The following is a 17,680-nucleotide window of genomic DNA, read 5'->3' on the forward strand; positions in this document are numbered from 1 at the left end:
AAAATAGGTTGCACTGCAAAAGCCAATATAAGTTGTATTGAGGAGTATAATCTTATTGAGGTGTACAAAATCACGAGAGGAATAGATCGGGTAGATGCACAGTCGCTTGCACAGACTAGGTGAATTCTGCTGCTTTTGCACTGACAATTTAATAACCGGCACTGAGTAATAACTCTGGCACTGGCTCTGGCCACTTAAATCAGCTGCCCTGGACATTTTATGACTGTTTTTACTTGTATTTTAATGTTGCTGTTTTTTTTACCTGCACGTTTTTAAACTATTCGTACTGTTTTATCAGGAACTGGATTGTTTTTTTAGTGTTTTTATTTTATGCATGAAATGTTTAAGTTTTATGTGCGATGCTCCGGTATTCCCTGGGAAACGTCTTCTCATTTTGCACTGTACAACTGTTGCTTTGCAAGATGACAATAAAGGATGATGATGATGATGATGATGACCAGAGGACATAGGTTTAAGGTGAAGGGGAAAAGATGTAATAATAACCTGAGGGGTAACTTTTTCACACAAAGGGTGGTGGGTGTATGGAACAAGCTGCCAGCGGAGGTAGTTGAGGCTGGGATTAACCCAACGTTTAAGAAACAGTTAGACATGTACATGGATAGGACAGGTTTGGAGGGATATGGACCAAACGCAGGCAGGTGGGAGTGGAGTAGCTGGGACATGTTGGCCGGTGTGGGCAAGTTGGGTCAAAGGGCCTGTTTCCACACTGGATCACTCTATGACTCTAAGTCAGTCTCATTATCAGCATTCCACATCAGACATTACATGAATTAGTTTAGTGTAGTTTCAGTAATAATCTCACACAATTCCATAACCCTGAGCATGGGCGGGTTCTTAATGTTGTACTTACAAGACATCCCCTACATAGGTACAATTGCAGGCATCATAAAAAAACAGACAACCGTGAACTAATTATTAGAAGTTTCCACTCTGTTGGAATTTCTGCTAGTAATGGTTTCAGGCAGGTCCGTGCAGTAAGTAAAATGGACAGGAATTAATAGCATACACACCCTTTTTTAAAAACTTATTATTTGAACAGATATTCTGATTTTTCGTGTTGGTTTTGCAACTAGTTGCATCGAAGTGTAACGTAATTATTATATATTTTTTTTACAAGTAATATCCTGCACACATTGCAGACCCTATTTCAGTTGTTTACTCTGGACCATTGGCACGCATTGCTCATCGACATATGGAAAGTAGATGAGGTTGACAAAATTGCAAGTGGCATCTACATAATATTCTGGATCCTGATCGGCTCTTTCATATTCAGAAATATAATTGTAGGAATAATGGGTAAGCAAAAATATAGTTTTGTTTGTTAATCATCGCCACGTTAAATAGCAAGTGCAAATTACATCCGCTGGTACATGACGAGGATAGGTTTGGAGGTCACACAGAATTCAGTCTGAAAATGTAGTTTGTGTTAGCAGTGGTTCTAAATCAATAGGAAAAGTAAAAAGCCTACGGATTTTATTTATGATCATTCATTGGAAGTGAGCATTGCTGAGATGGAAGTTGTTTATTGTTCATTCCCAACGACAACGGGCAACTACATTGCTCAGAGATTGGAGTAACGCTAGTCCTAAATGGGCAAGGATGGTCGATTTCCTTCCCTAAAAGGCATTTGTGAATCAGATGGGCACTGAAGGCAAGCATTGGATGCATCCTCACTATTACTGATATTAAAAATATATTTTACATTTATTAAGTTAATTGAATTTAATACCCCCACTGCTGTGACGCCATTCAAACTCATAATCCTGGTGATGTTTCAGATCAGGACCCTTCTTCATATTGAAGATGGTCCCGATCTGAAATGTCATCTGCCCTTTCCATCCTCAGATGTTACCTGACCCGCTGAGTTTCTCCAGCACTTTGTGTTTTACTCAAGATTCCAGCATCTGCAGTCTCTTGTTTGGATATTGACAATAATATTGTCAATAATACTGATTTGTGACTAAACAGTCGAGTGAGCCTTTTTCTGTTCTACTCGTCAGAACCTGGGACCTGCTCCCTTGTAACACTGCATTTTTAGTTTAGTTTAGAGATACAGTGCGGGAACAGGCCCTTCAGCCCAACGAGTCCACACTGACCAGCGATCCCCGCACACTAACACTGAGGAAAATGTTCACATTTTTATACCATACCAATTAACCTACCAACCTGTATGTCTTTGAAGTGTGGGAGGTGCTGTAAGCATTGTAAGTCAGCAACTCTACCGCTGCGCCATCGTGCTGCCCTTTCAGTAACAACACCAGTGTGTTACTGTGCAGGAAAGAATTTAACAGAGGAGAAATTCTTCAAAGTCGACATACCTTGAGGTTAAGAGAGAACTTCTTCAAATAAGAGAGGAGGTCAACTTCTTCAATGTCTGAAGAAGGGTCTCGACCCAAAACATCACCTATGAATCTGAAGAAGGGTCTTGACCTGAGATGTCACCTATTCCTTCTTTTGTGTCTACCACTGTGTCACTGTGTCTCATAAACATGATACAAGGGAAATTGAGTTTTTAGAATTTCATTTCAAGGTTAATATGCAAAATATTATTGTAGCTGCTAAATGTTTGAAATATTTTATCCACAGTGAGCAATTTTCAGACCATAAGAAATGATCTATCAGCACAAGTTCAGCAGCTTGAAGACCAACGAAAGGCAGAACAATTTAAATTACAAATTATGCAGAGGTAGGAGTCAAGATTTTGTTATAATCTGCAAAAGAACATAGAACAGTCCAGCACAGGAACAGGCCCTCTGCCCACAATGTCTGTGCCAAACATGGCTCCAAGGTAAACTAATATCCTCTACCTGTACGTGATTCATGTCCGTACATCCCCTGTATATCCATGTGTCTTTCTAAAAGCCGGCTTAATGCCACTATCATAACTGCCGCCACCACCATGCCTGGCACAGGCACCCACTACTCTCTGTGTAAGAACATTTCCCTACACCTTGTGCCCTCACCTTCACGTGTACTCATTCCTTCCTTCTCCCTTTCCCCTTGCCCTGTCCCCTTCCACCAATATTCCTTCCACATGCTTCACCACATTTTACACCTCTTCTATCTTTACCTCCTCATCTCACACTTCTTGTCTTTTCTTCTCTGGCCTTTGTCCAACCTGGTTTGGCCCATATCACTGTAAACCTTTCCTGTCCATCTACCTGTCCAAATATATTGTAAATATTGTCATAGTACGTGCCTCAACTACCTCCTCTAGCAGCTCGTTCCATATACCCACCACCCTCTGTGTGAAAATGTTGACCCTCAGGTTCCTATTAAATCTATCCCCCCTCACCTTAAACCTATGTCCTTTGGTTCTTGATTCCGCTATTCTAGGTAAAAAACTACTTGCATTTACTCTATCTATTTCACTCATGATCTTTTACACCTCTTTAAGATCACTGTGACGGAAGGAATTGCAGATGTTGGTTTACACTGAAGATAGACACAAAATGCCGGAGTAACTCAGCGGGATATGCAGCATCTCTGTAGTCGTATTCTGAATTTGAATTTCACTGTACCTTAATTGGTATATGTGACAATAAGCTGACCTTGAGATATTGAAACCTTGAGGAAGGGTCTCGATCCGAATTGTCACCCATTCCTTCTCTCCAGAGATGCTGCATGTCCTGTGGAGTTACTCCAGCATTTAGTGTCTAACTATAAGATAACTAAAATAAATAATAATATGATCAGGGGGATAAATATTGACCCTGGGATGGCTTGTCTTATATTGCCTGAAACTTAACAGGAAACTAAAGGGCATCCTTTAGTTTAGTTTGGAGATCCCCGCACACTAACACTATCCGGCACACATGACATTAGAGACAATTTACAATTATGCTAAACCAATTAACCTACAAAATTGTATGTCTTTGAAGTGTGGGAGGAAACCGGAGCACCTGGAGAAAACCCACGCACGTCACGGGGAGAATATACTAACAATGTTCAGACAAGCACCCATAGTCAGGATCGAACCTGTGTCTCTGGTGCTGTAAGGCAGCAACTCTACCATTGCGCCACCGTGCCGCATTTATGTTTGGAAGTTTCAGGAAAAACAAAAGTTACCTATTGTTTTTGTTTCTTATTTTACAGGAGAATGAGTCAGTCATTAACTTTCACCAAAGCGTAAGTGATTTGTAATTTTGATTTATCTAAAGTAATGCTTTATGTCAAATATTTAAAAATGGATTTGCACAGCTATGAGAATGACAGTGTTACAACTGAGAATTTTATAAGAGCATCAGGAATGTTAGATTAAAAATCATCGGCTCTGACCTTCCTTCCATCGAGGGGATTTATCGCAGTCGCTGCCTCAAAAAGGCTGGCAGTATCATCAAAGACCCTCACCATCCTGGCCACACACTCATCTCCCTGCTACCTTCAGGTAGAAGGTACAGGAGCCTGAAGACTGCAACAACCAGGTTCAGGAATAGCTACTTCCCCTCAGCCGTCAGGCTATTAAACCTGGCTCGGACAAAACTCTGATTATTAGCAACCACTTTCTGTTATTTGCACTACCAGTTTATTTATTCATGTGTGTATATATTTATATCATGGTACAGGTATATGGACACATTTATCTGTTTTGTAGTAAATGCCTACTATTTTCTGTGTGCTTAAGCAAAGCAAGAATTTCATTGTCCTATACAGGGACACATGACAATAAACTAACTTGAACTTGAACTTGATTACAATCGAGCCATCTGCAGTGTACAGATACATGATAGTGGGAATAAAGAGAATAACGTTTAGTGCAAGATAAAGTCCAGTAAAGTCCGATCAAAAATAGTCCGAGGGTCTCCAATGAGGGAGATGGTAGCTCAGGACCGCTATCTAGTTGTTGGGAGGAAGCTTGAGTGAAAATAAACAGATAATGGTCTATTAATGTTCAGAGTTTTGTTTCTGATGAGTTTAATAGCCTGATGGCTGTGGGGAGGTAGCTATTCCTGAACCTGGACGTTGCAGCCCTCAGGCTCCTGTACCTTCTACCTAAAGGTAGCAGGGAGACGAGTGTGTGGCCAGGATGGTGTGGGTCCAGCCTTTTTGCGGCAGCGACTGCGATAGATCCCCTCGATGGTAGAGGAGGTCAGAGCCGATGATGGACTGGGCAGTGTTGACTACTTTTTGTAGTCTTTTCCACTCCTGGGCGCTCAAATTGCCGAACCAAGCCACGATACAACCGGTCAGCATGCTCTCTACTGTGCACCTGTAGAAGTTTGAGAGAGTCCTCCGTGACATACTGTAATCCATAATCTTCTCAGGAAGTAGAGGCGCTGATGTGCTTTTATTATAATTGCATCAGTGTTCTCGGACCAGGAGAGATTTTCAGAAATATGCATGCCCAGGAATTTGAAGCTCTTGACCCTTTCCACCATCGACCCGTTGATATAAACGGGACTGTGAGTCCACATCCTACCCCTTCCAAAGTCCACAATCAGTTCCTTGGTTTTGTTGGTGTTGAGGGCCAGGTTATTGTGCTGGCACCATTTGGTCAGTCGGTCGATCACTTTTCTATACTCTGACTCGTCCCCATCAGTGCTACGTCCCACAACAGTGGCGTCGTCAGCGAACTTGATAATGGAGTTCGCACTATGACCGGCAACGCAGCCATGAGTATAGATTAAGTACAGCAGGGGTCTGAGCACGCAGCCTTGAGGTGCTCCCGTGCTGATTGTTATCGAGGCTGACACATTTCCACCAATACGAACAGTCTGTTGTCTGTGGATGAGGAAGTCGAGGATCCAATTGCAGAGGGATGCGCAGAGACCCAGATCTGAGAGCTTGGTAACCAGTCTGGAGGGGATGATTGTATTAAATGCTGAGCTGTAATCAACAATGCGATTATTATTACAAAACAAATGACAGATGATGAGGCTATTTATAGGCAACAACGCATGCTGTATGTACAGGCGGATATTATTTTGCGTAAATTTGGTGCGTGTGCAGATGTGGTGAAGATGTCGCTATTTAGAGCATACTGCACACCACTCTACACTGCGCACCTGTGGTCGAACTATGGAAAGACAAGTATGCAGAGACTAAAGGTGGCATATAACGATGCCATGAGAACATTGCTAAGGAAACCTAGATGGTGTAGTGCCAGTAATATGTTTGTGGCTGCAGGGAGTCAGTACTTTAGAAGCTAAGTACCTAAGGAATCACAGGATAAATGACTCTAAAAATGTAATTATTGTGGCCTTGTCAAACATAAGGGTTAGCACTACACGCTACGAATCCCAGCTGTGGAGACACTGGTATCGTTGTCTCGTTGTAGGACATTGATCATTCTTTTAATCTGGATTTTTAATTTATGTATTGTGTTTTAAAAAATATATAATTTATGATGCTTTTATAAGTAATATACTAAGATTTTATATGTACTTTATGATATTTAATATGCAATGCATTTAAAAAAAATGTAATGTTGCCCCTTGTCTGGACCTCGAGTCCGTAATAAAGTTTATTTCTTCTTCTTCTTATTATTATTATTATTATTATTATTATTATTATTATTATTATTATTATTATTATTATTATTATTATTATTATTATTATTATTATTATTATTATAAGAGAATCTTCGGTGACTTGAGTGCAGTTCTGGAGAGTGTCTCTGCAAATGAGTAAGTGGCCTGAGTTGTGAGAAAAAGGTAGGGAGGAGTTAATTTGTAATTTGCTATTCTTTCCTCTCTACTGTGTGCAGAGATGGAGCTATGGAGTCTGAATTCTCTGCACCCAGTGAAATTAATATAAAGGGGAGCAGTCACAATAGCTATTCAAGTGATATCTCCTTCAAGCCCACGGGTAAAGGTAAGCAGAAACATTCATCTTAATGAAAACAAGATTTCAAGATGCACTAACATAATCTGTAAATGTAATTTAGTGATTGTTTTTTTTTCCATTTATAGTTTAGTTTGGTTTATTGTCACGTGAACCGATGTACAGTGAAAAGCTTTTGTTGTATGCTAACCAGTCTACCTGCCGACCTAGACCCACTGCAGTTCGCCTACAGAGCCAACTGATCCACAGAGGACGCAGTCTCAACAACACTGAACCTCGTACTGTCACACCTTGATCGGAAAAATACTTATGCCAGGATCCTCTTCATAGACTTCAGCTCTGCTTTTAACACAATCATTCCGCAGCAGCTGTTGGAGAAGTTGGACCTATTGGGGGTTGATGCTGGCACATGTAACTGGTCCTGAACTTTCTATCGCAACGGCAGCAGACAGACAGGGTGGGCAGTAGGACATCAAAAACCATAGATGGGGATTGAGTAATGAGGAAGGGTTAGCTAGCAGTCTTGTTGTACGTGCCCCCTTGGGCAAGAGTGACCATAATATGGTTGAGTTCTTCATTAGGATGGAGAGTGACATTGTTAATTCAGAAACAATGGTTCTGAACTTAAAGAAAGGTAACTTTGAGGGTATGAGACGTGAATTGGCCAAGATTGACTGGCAATTAATTCTAAAAGGGTTGACGGTGGATATGCAATGGAAGACATTTAAAGACTGCATGGATGAACTACAAAAATTGTTCATCCCAGTTTGGCAAAAGAATAAATCAGGGAAGGTAGTACATCCGTGGATAACAAGGGAAATCAGGGATAGTATCAAAGCGAAGGATGATGCGTACAAATTAGCCAGAAAAAGCAGCATACCGGAGGACTGGGAGAAATTCAGAGACCAGCAGAGGAGGACAAAGGGCTTAATTAGGAAAGGAAAAATAGATTATGAAAGAAAACTGTCAGGGAACATAAAAACTGACTGCAAAGGTTTTTATAGATATGTGAAAAGAAAGAGATTAGTTAAAACAAATGTAGGTCCCTTGCAGTCAGAAACAGGTGAGTTGATCATGGGGAACAAGGATATGGCGGACCAATTGAATAACTACTTTGGTTCCGTCTTCACTAAGGAAGACATAAATAATCTGCCGGAAATAGCAGGGGACCGCGGGTCAAAGGAGTTGGAGGAATTGAGTGAAATCCAGGTTAGCCGGGAAGTGGTGTTGGGTAAATTGAATGGATTAAAGGCCGATAAATCCCCAGGGCCAGATAGGCTGCATCCCAGAGTACTTAAGGAAGTAGCTCCAGAAATAGTGGATGCATTAGTAATAATCTTTCAAAACTCTTTAGATTCTGGAGTAGTTCCTGAGGATTGGCGGGTAGCAAACGTAACACCACTTTTTAAGAAGGGAGGGAGAGAGAAAACGGGGAATTACAGACCAGTTAGTCGAACATCGGTAGTGGGGAAACTACTAGAGTCAGTTATTAAAGATGGGATAGCAGCACATTTGGAAAGTGGTGAAATCATTGGACAAAGTCAGCATGGATTTACAAAAGGTAAATATCATGTCTGACGAATCTTATAGAATTTTTCGAGGATGTAACTAGTAGCGTGGATAGGGGAGAACCAGTGGATGTGGTGTATCTGGACTTCCAGAAGGCTTTCGACAAGGTCCCACATAAGAGATTAGTATACAAACTTAAAGCACACGGCATTGGGGGTTCAGTATTGATGTGGATAGAGAACTGGCTGGCAAACAGGAAGCAAAGAGTAGGAGTAAACAGGTCCTTTTCACAATGGCAGGCAGTGACTAGTGGGGTACCGCAAGGCTCAGTGCTGGGACCCCAGCTATTTACAATATATATTAATGATCTGGATGAGGGAATTGAAGGCAATATCTCCAAGTTTGCGGATGACACTAAGCTGGGGGGCAGTGTTAGCTGTGAGGAGGATGCTAGGAGACTGCAAGGTGACTTGGATAGGCTGGGTGAGTGGGCAAATGTTTGGCAGATGCAGTATAATATGGATAAATGTGAGGTTATCCATTTTGGTGGCAAAAACAGGAAAGCAGACTATTATCTAAATGGTGGCCGACTAGGAAAAGGGGAGATGCAGCGAGACCTGGGTGTCATGGTACACCAGTCATTGAAAGTAGGCATGCAGGTGCAGCAGGCAGTGAAGAAAGCGAATGGTATGTTAGCTTTCATAGCAAAAGGATTTGAGTATAGGAGCAGGGAGGTTCTACTGCAGTTGTACAGGGTCTTGGTGAGACCACACCTGGAGTATTGCGTACAGTTTTGGTCTCCAAATCTGAGGAAGGACATTATTGCCATAGAGGGAGTGCAGAGAAGGTTCACCAGACTGATTCCTGGGATGTCAGGACTGTCTTATGAAGAAAGACTGGATAGACTTGGTTTATACTCTCTAGAATTTAGGAGATTGAGAGGGGATCTTATAGAAACTTATAAAATTCTTAAGGGGTTGGACAGGCTAGATGCAGGAAGATTGCTCCCGATGTTGGGGAAGTCCAGGACAAGGGGTCACAGCTTAAGGATAAGGGGGAAATCCTTTAAAACTGAGATGAGAAGAACTTTTTTCACACAGAGAGTGGTGAATCTCTGGAACTCTCTGCCACAGAGGGTAGTCGAGGCCAGTTCATTGGCTATATTTAAGAGGGAGTTAGATGTGGCCCTTGTGGCTAAGGGGATCAGAGGGTATGGAGAGAAGGCAGGTACGGGATACTGAGTTGGATGATCAGCCATGATCATATTGAATGGCGGTGCAGGCTCGAAGGGCCGAATGGCCTACTCCTGCACCTAATTTCTATGTTTCTATGTTTCTATAGCCGTGAGCACTGGCTCGCCCCAAGGCTGGTGTCCTAAGCCCCCTGCTGTTTAGTCTGCTTACACACGACTGTGCTGCTAGACTCAACAACAACTTCATCAACAAGTTCGCTGATGACACAACAGTGGTGGGTCTCATCAGTGACAATGATGAGTCGGCGTACAGGATGGAGGTGGAGCTGCTCACAGGATGGTGCAAATCCCACAACCTCATTCTCAACGTGGGAAAAACTAAGGAGATGGTGGTTGACTTCAGGAGGGCGGGAAAACAACACCATACACCTCTGCACATCGATGGAGCTGATGTGGAAAGGGTCAGCAGCGTGAAGTTCCTAGGACTCCACCTGTCAGATGACCTGACGTCCACGACCAACACCACAGCACTGGTCAAGAGAGCCCAGCAGCGACTACACCCTCTCCGAAGACTACGGAAAGCAGGTCTCCCCACTACACACCTACGAACTTTTTATAGGGGGACAATCGAGAGCACATTAACCTACAGCATCACTTCCTGGTTCGGGAGCTGCAAGCCGTACGAACGGCACCAACTAGACAGGATTGTGAAGACCGCCAGCAGGATTATTGGTGCTCCACTCCCTTTCCTGCTGGACATATACAGGAAGAGATGTATCAGCAGAGCCATCTCCATCATCAAAGACCCCTACCCATCGCATCACATATTCTCCATCCTGCCATCTGGGAAGAGGTACAAGAGCATTAGCTGCAAAACCAGCAGGATGCTCCTCAGCTTCTTCCCGCAGGCTATAAGACTGATAAACGGACTTTGCCCCCTGCCAAAGTATCGCGCACCAACCACCAACCTGGACACACTGCAGCAGAGCCACTGTCGTGCCGCTGCCGATCGGAACGCCTGTTGATGTTTAGTAGAGAGTAGAGTGTTTAATTTGTTCATGATATATGTATTTTTATTTCTATTTATTTTTTACTGCACACTGAATGGACACTGGTTGAGCAACGTTTTTTTGTTTCCTCTGGGTATGTGAGTACTCAGGAAAATGACAATAAAGATATACTATACTATACAGTCAGCAGAAAGACAATACAGATGCTCCCTGATTTACAGTGCTTCGCCTTAAGATATCTCGACATCACGATCGGCAAACGCTCGGCAACAGCAGCAAGCCTCACGGCACTTCTGGTCACCTGATCGCAATGTATTAAATGCGTTTTTGACTCACGATAATTTTGATTTACGATGGGTTTATCGGAACGTAACCCAATCGTAGGTCGAGGAGCAGCTGTACATGATTACATTCCATCATTTACAGTGTGTAGATACATGATAAGGGAATAACGTTTAGACAATAGACAATAGACAATAGGTGCAGGAGGAGGCCATTTGGCCCTTCGAGCCAGCACCGCCATTCAATGTGATCATGGCTGATCATTCCCAATCAGTACCCCTTCTTGCCTTCTCCCCATATCCCCTGACTCCGTTATTTTTAAGAGCCCTATCTAGCTCTCTCTTGAAAGCATCCAGAGAACCTGCCTCCACCGCCCTCTGAGGCAGAGAATTCCAGACTCACCACTCTCTGTGAGAAAAAGTGTTTCCTCGTCTCCGTTCTAAATGGCTTACTCCTTATTCTTAAACTGTGGCCCCTGGTTCTGGACTCCCCCAACATCGGGAACGTGTTTCCTGCCTCTAGCGTGTCCAAGCCCTTAACAATCTTATATGTTTCAATGAGATACCCTCTCATCCTTCTAAACTCCAGAGTGTACAAGCCCAGCTGCTCCATTCTCTCAGCATATGACAGTCCCGCCATCCCGGGAATTAACCTTGTAAACCTACGCTGCACTCCCTCAATAGCAAGAATGTCCTTCTTCAAATTAGGGGACCAAAACTACACACAATACTCCAGGTGTGGTCTCACTAGGGCTCTGTACAACTGCAGAAGGACCTCTGCTCCTATATTCGATTCCTCTTGTTATAAAGGCCAACATGCCATTAGTGCAAGGTAAAGCCAGTAAAGCCCGATCAAGGATAGGCTGGGGGTCATCAAAGAGGTAGATAGTAGTTCATATATTATACAACCTAATGTGAAGAAGGGTCTCGCTGAGTTACTCCAGCTTTTTGTGTTTACCTTCTTTAGGTTTTGGTTTAGGTTTGTTTTTGTCATGATTACCGAGGTACAGCATAAAGCTTTGTTTTGCATGCTATCCAAACAAATCAGATGATGCTATACATTAATATAATTAATTAATTAATTAATACAACTATGGGCAGCATGGTGGAGCATGGTAGTGTTACTGCCTTACAGCGCCAGAGACCCGGGTTTGTTCCCGACTACAGGTGCTGTCTGTATAGCGTTTGTGTGTTCTCCAAATGACCCCGTGGGTTTTCTCGAAGATCTTCGGTTTCCTCCCACACTCCAAAGATGTACAGGTTTGCAGATTAATTGGCTTTGATTAAAAAAAAGGGGTGATCGCAGGTTGGCATGGACTCGGTGGGCCGAAGGGCCTGTTTACGCACTGCATCTCTAAACTAAACTAAAAAATTAAGCCAAACATAAATAGAATAGCTAGAGCAAAGGGAAAGATACAGTGCAGAATATTATGGTGCATCAGTTTCATAGACTAAGTGCAGTGACTGCGATGGGGTGGAGGTAAATCAGACAGTACCCTTGTTTACAGAAGGACCGTTCAGATTGTTATTTTTAACCACAGGACATTTGGGCTTGGATATTAAACTGTAAAATAGGCAGTGGAAATCTTTATTGGTAAATATTAGTTTTCAAAATTATACTGTTGAATGCTTAACTAGGCAAGTTTATATTTCCACTTGATATGTATTCACATTTGAATGTGTCTCAATGGTGATATTGTGGAATTGTGAGTGATTGCTGCACTTAGCAACATGTAATTTATACGTATTCCTGATAATGATGCTTTTAATGTAATTATTTTGTACAAACCTAATTAGCAATTTAACCATGTCATACAATTGTCACTGCTGAATCTTTATCTCAGAACCCCTCCAAACGCTGTTACCTCACAAACAGTGACTGCCACTCCTTACAGGTGTATGGAATGAAATAACTGGCATTTTTGCTATTTTAACAGCTAGAATGCTAGCTAACAAAGGCTGAAAAGAAGCAGAAATTAAAACCATATCGATTTCATTTCTATATAGATTGGGAGAGCTATGTCCGTATCAACATCAAACTGATGAAGTTTAACCCAACAAGAGAGAAGGTTATTTGGCCAAGGGACTCCTTGTTTCGCTATTATGAACTGTTGGAGCAACTTCAATATAATCTGGAGGAACGGAAGACCCTGCAATTTATAGCAGGTTGGTATGTTATAAGATGTAGGAGCAGAATTAGGTCATTCAGCCCATCAAGTCTACTTGCCATTCAATCATGTCTGATCTATCTTTTCCTCTCAACCCCATTCTTCTGCATTTGCCCCATAACCCCTGACACATGTACTAATCAATAATCTGCCAATCTCTGCCTTAAAAATATCCATTGACTTGGCCTCCACAGCCGTCTGTGGCAATGAATTCCACCCTTAAAGAATAGGTAGTTTCTAGCTGTTTCTCCCTGGTACTTAAAGAAATGAAGTGTTAATCACAAACAATCCTAATAGATTGTGTAGTCATGAATGATAAAATTCACATTATTGATCATCTTAAATTACATAACATTTTAGATTTGTAACATTGAGTAAGAAAAAGGTCACTTCTTTTCCATCATTGTGTTGCGAATCTTTGAAATACTCTGTTGAACTGCACTGTGAATACTTCATCATTAAGTTCCGTTGAACACTGAAATAAGCGATAGGAGTAGAATGAGGCCACTCGGCCCATCAAGTCTACTCTACATTTCAATCGTAGCTGATCTATCTCTCTCTCTCTCAACCCTGTTCTCCTGCGTTCTCCCCATAACAAAATAAATAGTGGACTAGGCATGAAGGATATCACGAGACAATGTTCCTAATTCTACTGCAGTTTATAGGTTAAGGACAATGTTTCCCCCCTTTGTGTTTTCCCCATGTACCTATCAAACTGTATAATTCCTCCCCCTTCTGTAATGGGGTAGACTGACTCCCCCCCCCCCCCCCCCCTCCAATTATTTGCATGTCCCCAATTCTGGAGTTTCCACTCCTTCACATTAATTTCATGGTTCATGTATTTTGTTATGACTGTTGGCAGACCAATTTCCCTCCTGGGATAAATAAAGTTCTATGGTATTGTGTCGTATTGTATGTTCCATGATAGTTTCAGATTATGAACTGTAAGAAAGTTAAAGGCTTATCTACAAACTGTATCAGTCTACCAACTGTAATTAACGCTTTCTTTCTGTTTCTTGCAGCTCAAGCCCTCATGAATATACATGATATATAAAATGACTTCATGTTCACGGAAATTAAATTTGTTATTGATAAAACCTGTAGTACTAATATTTGTTAAATGTCTTTTCACCTTCTATTGTTGCATTACATTTTCAATTCCAGTTAGTTTGCCATATATTTGAATGAGACACTTATACAAGCATGAGTGAATTTGCAACATTATCCCCATGTAAAGATCATATGTTCAAAAGAAAGTCTTGACAACTTCATCCTCTACATTCTAAAAAATGCGGAGGTTAAAGGCGACAAGTAGATTGATAAACGCCCATAGATTACTTATTCTCTTAAAAGATGGGAAGTAAGATTCAATGGTCCTCTCACTTGTCACCAAATACTTTGAGGAAAGTACTGGCAGAGGAGATCAGTGTAACTTGGCATCAAGTTCAGCATGGAATAGGTGGGCCGAAGGGCCTGTTCCTGTGCTGAAGATAGACACAAAAAGCTGGAGTAACTCAGCGGGACAGGCAGCATATCTGGAGAGAAGGAATGGGTGACTGTTCGGGTCGAGACCCTTCTTCTTGAGTCTGAAGAGGGGTCTCGACCCGAAACGTCACCCATCCCTTCTCCCCAGAGCTGCTACCTGTCCTGCTGAGTTACTCCAGCTTTTTGTGTCTATCTTCGGTTTAAACCAACATCTGCAGTTCCTTCTTACACTGGTCCTGTGCTGTATTGTTCTATCTTGAAAGTAAGAAATGCCAAACAGGAGTTTAAAAGTGGAAATGTGAGGCAAAATTGAGAAAATCAAGACTTGAAGAAGTCCTTGTAGACTGGATGAAAGAAAGAAAATGGAAGTGAAAATGGTGTGAAATGATGAGAATATTGTGTTTTCTGAAGCTTAGGAACACAGAAGTTTGGCTTGATAGCTGAGTAGAGATGAAGACAGTCCATTGCTTCCAGAAAGCTGTTGGGTAATGGTTTGCCTCTTGGAATACAAAGCCAGGAGGAATTTGAAAGCCTGGCCAAAAGGTTTGGTCAACTCCTGAACCTCTGGAGAAAAGGAATAGGTGACGTTTCAGATCGAAACCCTTTTGAACTAGTTGAGGGCAGTGCCCATATAAGGACTCCGCTCTCCTGGCAGCCTGGTTGGCAAACAGGGAGACTGACAAGAGAAGATTCAAGAGTGTTTTATTGTCATATGTCCCAGACAGAACAATTAAATTCTTACTTGCTGCAGTACACCAGAATAAACTGCTGGTGAGATTCATGAACAAAAATAATAGTTTTGAGTCTGAGAAATAATTCGATCATGAGGCCAGAGTTGGTTAATATAGCAAAGGGTTTGTGGCTAATTGGGTGATTAAACAGGAAGTGTAAAGGTTTATGACACCCAGAGTGTAACAGGCGGGTGATAAAGCATAAGGGACTAAGAATAAATTAATGGTCCCACAGAGATATCATTGCAGATAGCTGTTGTGCGGGTATCAGAAGTAGTCGTTGTTCAGTGAATTCATTCAGGAGAAAGAAGGATAACAATGGTCTTGACAGAGATTGAGAACAACCTGGGATGATAAATTTGTATCAGAAGTCTTCTTATTGTGTATGGCGTGCACAGCCTAAAGTTGTAGGCCAATTTGTTCTATTTGATCTATTTGTTTGTGCACGTCGGGTTGATTGCATTAGTTGAAACGGGGTGGACCATGTGAGGCTTGCAATCTCCCACCCCATAATAGAAGTCATTTTTAAAATATTAGAGACTTCTTTGCTCAAAGGATGATCAATATTTGCAATTGTTTACTAAATAACATAGTGGAACTAAAACGAGTAAATAGTTCCAGACAAAACTAAATGCTGCGATGGAAATTTGAAGTAGTTTGATTCCATTCAACTAGCTCTGTGATTCAGAACAGTACTGCAACAGAATAGGCCTTTCAGCTTCTCTCTTACATGATCCATATCCCCCTCCAATTAATCTCCTCTCTTACATGATCTATATCCCTCCATTCCCTGCATGTCCCCGGATAGTTTTTTGAGGGATAAGATATATATGTATTTGGATAGAGAGGGACTGATTAAGGATAGTCAGCATGGTTTTGCGCATGGGACATCGTGTCTTACAAATCTAATTGCATTTTTTGAAGAAGTAACCACAAACATCATCAAAGTACGCAGACAACAAAGACACCCTCTTGAAATCTTTACGTTTAAACTGTTCTCTGGAATAATATATTTTCCTATTGGTGTTAGCAAGCTTTGATATCTATTTATATGGAATATGATCTTTTTCACGAACATATTGAAAGGGGAAATATTTGGAAAATAACATTTTTATTACAAATGCACTAGACAATGACTCCGACATAATCTTCACACAACTCCCGGTTGCTAACGATTTTAAACACAAAATGCTAGAGTAACTCAGGTAGCATCTCCGAATAGAATGAATGGGAGACATTTCAGATCAAGACCCGTCTTCAGATGGAGTTACTCAAGCATTTTGTGTCTATCTTCCGTGTAAAAAAGCATCTGCAGTTCTTTCCTACACATGCCAACCATTTTAACTCCACTTCCCATTCACACACTGACCTTTCTGCCTTGGGCCTCCTCTGTTGCCAGAAGGCCACAGGCAAACTAGGGGGGGGGGGGGGAGGGAGAAGAGAAGCTGTCAGCTTTTGGAGAAGAGAAGCTGTCAGCATTAATCATTGGTAGACAAAAATGCTGGAGAAACTCAGCGGGTGCGGCAGCATCTATGGAGCGAAGGAAATGGGCAACGTTTCAGGCCGAAACGTTGCCTATTTCCTTCGCTCCATAGATGCTGCCTCACCCGCTGAGTTTCTCCAGCATTTTTGTCTACCTTCGATTTTCCAGCATCTGCAGTTCCTTCCTGTGCATTAATCATTGGGCGTGTAGGGAGGAACTGTAGATGCTGGTTTAAACCGAAGAGGATACAAAGCTGGAGTAACTCAGTGGGCCAGGCAGGATCTCTGGAGAGAAGGAATGGGTGATATTTCAGGTGGAGACCCTTCTATCAGACTGGGAGTACATTGGGCACTGGGACATTGGCTCAGGACTACAACTCCCACAATGCCCCGCGCCCTCGACCAATCAGAGCGTGCCGTGCTGGTGTCGTCAGAGCTCCCGGCGGACCATTGGCGACGGAGGACGAATCAGGAGCGGCGTTGGGACGATGCGCGGCTGCGTTATGGTTCGGTGAGGCTAACGTTGTTTTAAAATGTCTCCCGTAGTCTTTGTGTGTTGGTCTGTGTGAGGGTGAAGGGGCCGCGGCCGCTGTGTGTGGGGGTGGGGGCGCGGTCCCGAGTGATGAATGTGGCTGGGGCAGCCCCTTACACCCTGACCCGCCTCCTCTGCAGCCAGCTGTGCGTCCACCAATGCAGCCAGCTGTGCATCCACCAATGCAGCCAGCTGTGTGTCCACCAGTGCAGCCAGTTGTCTGTTCACCAATGCAGCCAGCTGTGCATCCACCAGTGCAGCCAGCTGTGCGTCCACCAGTGCAGCCAGTTGTCTGTTCACCAGTGCAGCCAGCTGTGCGTCCACCAATGCAGCCAGCTGTGCGTCCACCAGTGCAGCCAGCTGTCTGTTCACCAATGCAGCCAGCTGTGCGTCCACCAATGCAGCCAGCTGTGCGTCCACCAGTGCAGCCAGCTGTGCGTCCACCAGTGCAGCCAGCTGTGCGTCCACCAGTGCAGCCAGCTGTGC

The 17,680-nt window shown here is 42.7% G+C and overlaps 2 protein-coding genes across 8 annotated transcripts in view; both read left to right on the forward strand.

Annotated features, from left to right (window-relative positions):
- catsper2 (cation channel sperm associated 2) overlaps positions 1-14,235 on the forward strand; it is a 35,257-nt gene extending 21,022 nt beyond the window's left edge. For 5 of the 6 annotated variants that reach the window (XM_033050190.1, XM_033050191.1, XM_033050189.1 and 2 more), the window contains 6 exons: positions 1,139-1,317; positions 2,608-2,707; positions 4,117-4,149; positions 6,728-6,834; positions 12,804-12,952; positions 13,977-14,235. In XM_033050190.1, coding sequence (XP_032906081.1) covers positions 1,139-1,317; positions 2,608-2,707; positions 4,117-4,149; positions 6,728-6,834; positions 12,804-12,952; positions 13,977-14,018 — 610 coding nt within the window. In that variant the 3' untranslated portion in view covers positions 14,019-14,235. Of the gene's footprint in view, positions 1-1,138; positions 1,318-2,607; positions 2,708-4,116; positions 4,150-6,727; positions 6,835-12,803; positions 12,963-13,976 lie in introns of all 6 variants that reach the window. The other variant, XM_033050193.1, reaches the window with a different exon arrangement.
- A 2,735-nt stretch (positions 14,236-16,970) lies between these two features.
- The window catches only part of lrrc28 (leucine rich repeat containing 28), a 30,766-nt gene continuing 30,056 nt past the window's right edge, over positions 16,971-17,680 (forward strand). The window contains exon 1 of one of the 2 annotated variants that reach the window (XM_033050135.1): positions 16,971-17,173. The gene's annotated coding sequence lies outside the window, so the exon portion shown is untranslated. Of the gene's footprint in view, positions 17,174-17,205; positions 17,256-17,680 lie in introns of those variants that run through there. The other variant, XM_033050136.1, reaches the window with a different exon arrangement.

The sequence above is a fragment of the Amblyraja radiata genome, chromosome 34 (assembly GCF_010909765.2).
Source record: "Amblyraja radiata isolate CabotCenter1 chromosome 34, sAmbRad1.1.pri, whole genome shotgun sequence".
Lineage (NCBI taxonomy): Eukaryota > Metazoa > Chordata > Chondrichthyes > Rajiformes > Rajidae > Amblyraja > Amblyraja radiata.